General features: G+C 40.9%; 1 protein-coding gene across 1 annotated transcript in view; it reads right to left on the bottom strand.

Moving 5' to 3' along the window:
* Positions 1-789: 789 nt before the first annotated feature.
* The window catches only part of ZBTB1 (zinc finger and BTB domain containing 1), a 28,733-nt gene continuing 22,756 nt past the window's right edge, over positions 790-6,766 (bottom strand). Inside the window, exon 2 of the mRNA XM_088471327.1 lies at positions 790-5,428. Coding sequence (XP_088327453.1) covers positions 3,343-5,409 — 2,067 coding nt within the window. The 5' untranslated portion in view covers positions 5,410-5,428 and the 3' untranslated portion in view covers positions 790-3,342. The remainder of the gene's footprint in view (positions 5,429-6,766) is intronic.

Raw genomic sequence — 6,766 nt, 5'->3', positions numbered from 1 at the left:
CCAACTCTAGGAAGAGTCCTGGTGGTTCCGAACTTCTTCCATTTACGGATGATGGAGGCCATTGTGCTCTTTGGTACCTTCAAAGCAGCAGATATTTTTCTGTACCCTTCCCCAGATTTGTGCCTCGAGACAATCCGGTCTCGGAGGTCTGCAGACAATTCCTTAGACTTCATGCTTGGTTTGTGCTCTGACATGCACTGTCAAGTGTGGGACCTTATAGAGACAGGTGTATGCCTCTCAAACAACTGAATTTACCACAGGTAGACTCCAATTAAGCTGTAGGAACGTCCCAAGGATGATCAATGGCAACAGGATGCACCTGAGCTCAATTTTGAGCTTCATGGCAAAGGCTGTGAATACTTATGTACATGTGATTTCTTAGTTGTTGTTTTTTTTTTAATTAAATTTGCAAAAATCGAAAAAAAAAAACTTTTTATATGTTATCATTATGGGGTATTTTGTGTAGAATTTTGAGGACAAAAATGAATTTATTCCATTTTGGAATAAGGCTGTAACATAAAATGTGGAAAAAGGGAAGAGGTGATTACTTTCCGGATTAATAAATATGGTCCAAATTTCCAAGCAAGGGCAAGATCTATGTTACTTATTAACATTAGGTATCCCATAAAAAGAACATAATTAGTGCCTTGATCTTGATGGTTTGTACCGTTTCCACTACATCCTTCAAAATGTTTCTCTCCAATCCTCAGCAACGTGTGAAGAAAAAAAAAAAAAGAACACTGTAGTGCTGCTGCAAATAACAGCGGACTGTAATATTTTATTGTCACCTGATGAAATGCTGCACTATACAGTACTGGCTTCCTAAACAACATATCACTATCACTGCCTGTAGGGCATGTGCTTACTTATGCATGAAGTATACAGTTTGAGTGTTATGGTACATACACACTGTCGGATTTTTCTTCAGATTTGTACAATAACGATTTAAAAAATCGTTCATATCTGAAAGAAAATCTGACATGTGTTCCTGCAACGATGAACCTGCATCGCGTTCCCGTTTGTCAGATAACGATATCTGACGTCTGATGTGTTTGCAGTCAGATTTTCATTCATTTTAATACTGTCAAAAATAATTAGTAGTTCATGAAATCGTTGGTAAAATGGTAAAGTCGTTTATCGTTCGTAGTTCATCGTTCGTCTGACAGCTATGACTATGTGTACGCACCATTATGGTGTATACACACGGTCAGATTTTGTGTCAGATCTGAACGATAACGATTTTTAAAAATTGTTCAATCGTTCATATCTGAAAGAAAATCTGACGGGTGAACCTGCAACGATGAACGATGCGCGTTCCTGCATGTCAGATAACGATATTTGAAATGTTTACAGTTCAAATCGATGGTAAAAATCGTTCAAATCGATGGTAAAAATCATTCATCTGACAGATCTGACCTTGTGTATGCACCATTACTTTGTATGTCTCTGCTGATAAGAACAGCTCCACCTAGTGTTCATAACACAATAGAACACTGCTTTGCAATTTCCATCCTGAAGTAGACATACACATTCTTTTATTTGATATCTGAGCAGCGTTGTGAACAATCTAATAGCAAAATCAAAATAACTGTCATTCCCTTTATATCATACCTTCATTTTGATGCAGCACTTTTCTGGGAAGTCACCAATGTAACCTGTCAGCAGCTGTCAGACCGCAGTGTTTAGTAGAGCACAGAGATATGAACACTGCATTGAGAATTGAGGAAATACAATTCTTCAAACAAACAATCAAAAAGGAATGTGCTGTAAAAACAATAAAGGAGCAACAGCCGTCCAACTAGGTGCGGCACCTGTTCCACACTTTGTAGAAATGTTGTCTTCTGTCTGCCAGCCAAAAGTTCTCTGCTGATCTTCATGTGAGACGCTGCAGTCTGGTAGCTGGTATCTAGTGACGATGGGCATCCACAAGTCAGAAACTCCACCAAAATCATATATTTGGGACAGTGACGTGCCGTGAGGTCAATGGCTAGAAGGGCACACATGTATATAAACAGTCTTTATATAAAAACACTGGAGAATGACAGGGAGTATAATAGGCGAGGCTCTGCCTCTCCTGCCTACCCTGACTGCACGTCCCTAATTAGGGATGAAAACAACATTAGGTGGCTGTCGAAATGGATTTAACCAATTTGTCCGAACAACTGTTTTTTCTGTTTCCCAGTGTTGGGGAACAAATGGTCCATTGTCATTTGCTCCCATACATTACTAGATTTGTGTTTAAACCAGCCAGATTGAACTAACTGAACCTGCCACTTAATAGTTAGAAGCAAATCCAGCTTAAAGAGTGTAAATTTGCACCTAGAAAAATCATGCTTCAATGCAAGGGGTGCAACTGTAGCTTCATTACAATGCAGGAGAAATACTTATACATATACTGGGGAAGCTCTATTTAACAATGTGATTTGAGAGTGGAGCTAGGACATGTCCACACCTTACTCCATCCCAACTATAAATCTGTCTGTCTACACATTTTAAATCCCTACACCATCTAAAGTACTTTAAAGCTTTGCCAAGGCACAAACTTGCCCTCGCTAGCCGGATATACTTCTAATTTGTAAATTATGTTAATTTTGTATTTATTTGTCTTTTTTTATTATTTAATTTTCTCTGAGTGCACAGTGTGGTCCAATATAAATAAAGGCATACATATTATATATATATATATATATATATATATATATATATACATACACACATATACATATACATATACACACTCCATAAGTTGCATAAAATATCAGAGGCGCTGTCTAACCATAAGCACTGTTGGCACAAATAACTAGTGTGAGATCTAGTTTTTAACTGACTTCAAAAAGGGAAAATGTTAGGATAATGTCTACATCATGAATTCGATGCGTAATATACCAGTATAAATAAATTGTATTTATATAGTAAATCGCATACTAAATAGATTGTGCAACAAAAATATCAAACAAACCCTGGAAAACACCAAAACGTAGCAAGAACTCATGCTATATAAGGGGTACAAATGTTGTACTTGTTATACATTCGTTATTACAATACAAACAAAAGTTTTCTAATGCATTCTATATTTTAACAGTCAGAATACAAATCTAGCGAAAAATAAAAAGTTGATATAAAAAGAAAGATTTCTGTATCTCTGCCCATTTAAATTCTTCACAAGTACATATTTACTTAGGTTACTAAATACTTCTCCCACCAACAAAAGTATAAAACTGGTTTTAGTGGAAATAAAACAGGTGTGCAGAATTCCCAGATTAGTCTTTTTTTAAATATAAGTCCTGTATTAATAATTAAAGCTTTGGTTTTACGATAGGGAAGTTTAGTCACCGAGAAGCCTCAAGCTTTTTTAAAATGCTTAGAATTATAGTGTGCCCTCATATCCTTTCTCAAATTAAACTTTGCTCCACAGACCCCGCAGGTATACAGGTGGATATCCATATGCTCTTCAAGAAGGTTGTTATTTGGGAAGATCTGGAAGCAGATCTGACATATAGTCTCTCCTGCCGCTAAATGGGAGATCATGTGACGCACATGGTCGTGTTTCCGAAAATTTCCTTGGTCGCACATGGAGCAAACATACCTAGCCATACCTGTATGCATATCATTATGCAGCCGAAGTTGGCGCTCACGTAAAAACTGCTTCCCACAAGTCTGGCATGAAAACTGTTTTTCCTTGGTGTGTACAGTGTAATGTTCCCTTAGATGACAGCGTTGGTAAAAGCCTTTACCACAAATATCGCAAAAGTGTTTCCTCCGGTGATCTCGGTCGGTCTCGTCAGAAACGGAACTCCTGTAGACTTCATGATCAAAACATTGAGACAGATGTTCTACCACCAGGTTCTCAGACTCAAAGCGCTGCCCACAATTAGGACAGCGGTAAGGGCAGGAGGAATGTTTATACATTTGTTTTGGAACATTGCTTTCATTTACATCATCCCACATGTCTACCAGCACCTCTCCCCCTGCAGAGGACTCCTCCATACCATCTTCAAAGTGCAGTCTCTCATCAACGTTCCTTGCTTCGTCCTCCAGTTGCTCCTGAGGTCCACCACATCTCTGGGCATGCTCCTGCAACTGTCGACCTTTTACAAGAATTTGCCCACATTTTCCACAAGCACATATATTTTCTATATGCTTGGATAGGTAATGGGAGGAGAGGTCATGCTCTGGGACGGTCAGGCCACAGAGTTCACACACCATATCGGACGTAGACTCACTGGCCATACTTCTATTCCGATTCAGGTATCCAACATCTTTTCTACATCCTGGTTGCAAATTCATGGATAATTTCTCATTCATACTTTGGTTGTATTGTTCTCTGAGATAATAAGTGCCAACAGGCTCATCAGGCTCGTCTTCTAAGTCGTCTATGTCAGATGATTCAAAATAATCTTTATCGGAGATTTTCACAATATTAATATCATCCATTTCTACAATGGAATTCTCATCAGACTCGATTTTTATAATTACTGGGTTTTTCTCACTAGTGTCTATGATTGAGTTTTTCACTTGGTTCAACGCAGTAGACAAGTCTTTGGTACTTGTGGAAGACAAGCTTTCCTCCACGGACTGACTGGAGTCTACTTTATTTGTATTGTCATGGGATGGCGAAAACTTTGAGACCGGCGATTCGCTCCCGCTTTGGCTCTGCTCGTTGCCAGCCTGTTCTCGGCTCTGAAAAAAACGCCTATTGGTGCAGGTTTGAGAGTGCTCATCCAAAAGCTTTTCACAACTGAACACAAATCCGCAGCTCTCGCAGGTGTAGCTCCGCCCAAAGCGCCTGGTTCCACGCTCCCTTGTGTTGGACACTTTTGGGGAAGGCGTTTTCTTGCAGGTGTTCGGCGTCTGTTTGCGGAAAGTGTGCGGCACAATGCCGTCAGCCTGTTTTTCATTCACGGTATTCATAGATAAGACCGGCTCGGAGGTCCACCTACTTGGTTCCTCTTCACTCTTCGCCAAGGGTCCTTCATACATGCGGACACCAAAAACCATTTTATTGCTCTGACTACTAGATGCAGAAGAGGAACATTTAATAGAGGAATCTATATCCTGGATATCTTCCAGGCAATCCGGGACAACATACAGTTGCAAGTAACTCATGGCATGCTTCAGCTGTTCAAAATTCTCTGGCGCCGTCAAGATTTTACCCAGGTACATGAACTGCAATACGAGATCAAAGCATTCTGCGCTGATCTTTGTGTTGGTAAGGTTGATCTGAGCCACTGTGTGCTGGTGGTTTATAAACATCATCTTAAAATAAGAGCTGCAGGCGGCGAGGACGGCCTTGTGAGCCTGGAAGTAGATGTCGTCGATGGAGACACAACAGTCGCAGAGGAATCCCCATTCTCTCTGGTTGTAGAGCTGCTGCAACACATAACTACAATGGCTTGCCTTTCCCATCATGTTGGTTTTTCAACAGTGCCTTTATGGAAAGAAAGAAAGCAATTTATTATTTATTGGCAGTTATTTTTAAAGCGCACACACACATTTCACAGCGCTTAACAGAGAATATTTAGTCATTCACATCAGTCCCTGCCCCAGTGGAGTTTAACATCTAGATTCCCTACCACAGGACCACACACACACACACACACACACACACACACAAACACACATAGTGAGCATGGGTACAGCATCCCGACAGCCAGAATACCAACAGATTTCTGTAAGTATTATAATCCTGCAGTTTTATTAGTGCCTATTGTTGAATGCATTTGTTGCAAATAAAATATGTAATATAGAGAAAACAACCACAGGGTCTGGCGGTATCTATTAATACTCTCTAATGTTTTTTATTTAAAAAGAAATAATAATTTACCAGCATTAAAGCAAATTAGTAAATAACATAGAAAATTACATAAAAAGGAACAAAATTAAAAATACTAATAATACTTGCATTAAAATTAATTAGAATTACAACATTCAAGTGAACTCAGAATATAAACAGAAAATAGATACTTTATTTCCAAAGAAATGGTAAGTCTCTGTCCCAATCTGTATCATATGCAGTTAATTAAGAATGCTAAGGGCGCACATCCACTTGCCGATTTCTATGTGCGATTGAACGCTAACGATATAGTTATCGTTCAATCGCACATAAATCGTGCATGAATCGGGCACATTAATATCGGAAACGACCAGCGATGGGATGTCGTTTGGAAGCAGACGGTCTAAATCCCGACCGCCGGCTTCCAGATGTTCTAATCCCGACGTGGTACTAATGACAGGTGTCTAAATCTAGACGCCTGTAATTAACCAGACACCGGACGACCGGCATCCCGATCGAAGTGATGCCGGGCGCGGACAACCGCACGTTTAGGGCTCCTGGGGGGGGGACTTAAGGTTAGGCACCCCCCCAGGAGGTTAGGGTTAGGCTAGGGGAAGGGGGGTTAGGCACCCCCGGGGGGAGTTTAGGGTTAGGCACCCCCCCCTGGGGGAAGTTAGGGTAGGCGGCAGGGAAGGGTGGGGGTTAGGTTTAGGCACCCCTAAGAGAGGGTTAGGGGGGGGAATAGGTTAGCGATACTTACCTCAGGGACGATCGGGATTGTCACCTTTGCCGGGCTGCCGCTGTCGGGATTTGAACCGCCGGACATGCGTCCGGCAGTAATACCTACTACACCCCCAGCGATGCGCGCTCCCGCTGGTCGTTTTTTACATCAATCATCGGCTGAACATGCTGGTCAACCGGACGATAACGTCAGGTTGATCATGGTAGGTGATGATTGATGCGACTACACTGAACAGACTGAAACGACTGCAC

This window comes from Taudactylus pleione, unplaced genomic scaffold, assembly GCF_031769625.1.
Source record: "Taudactylus pleione unplaced genomic scaffold, aTauple2 ptg000113l, whole genome shotgun sequence".
Lineage (NCBI taxonomy): Eukaryota > Metazoa > Chordata > Amphibia > Anura > Myobatrachidae > Taudactylus > Taudactylus pleione.
The sequence above is the reverse complement of the archived record's forward strand: the minus strand, read 5'-3'. Positions and strand labels throughout refer to the sequence as shown.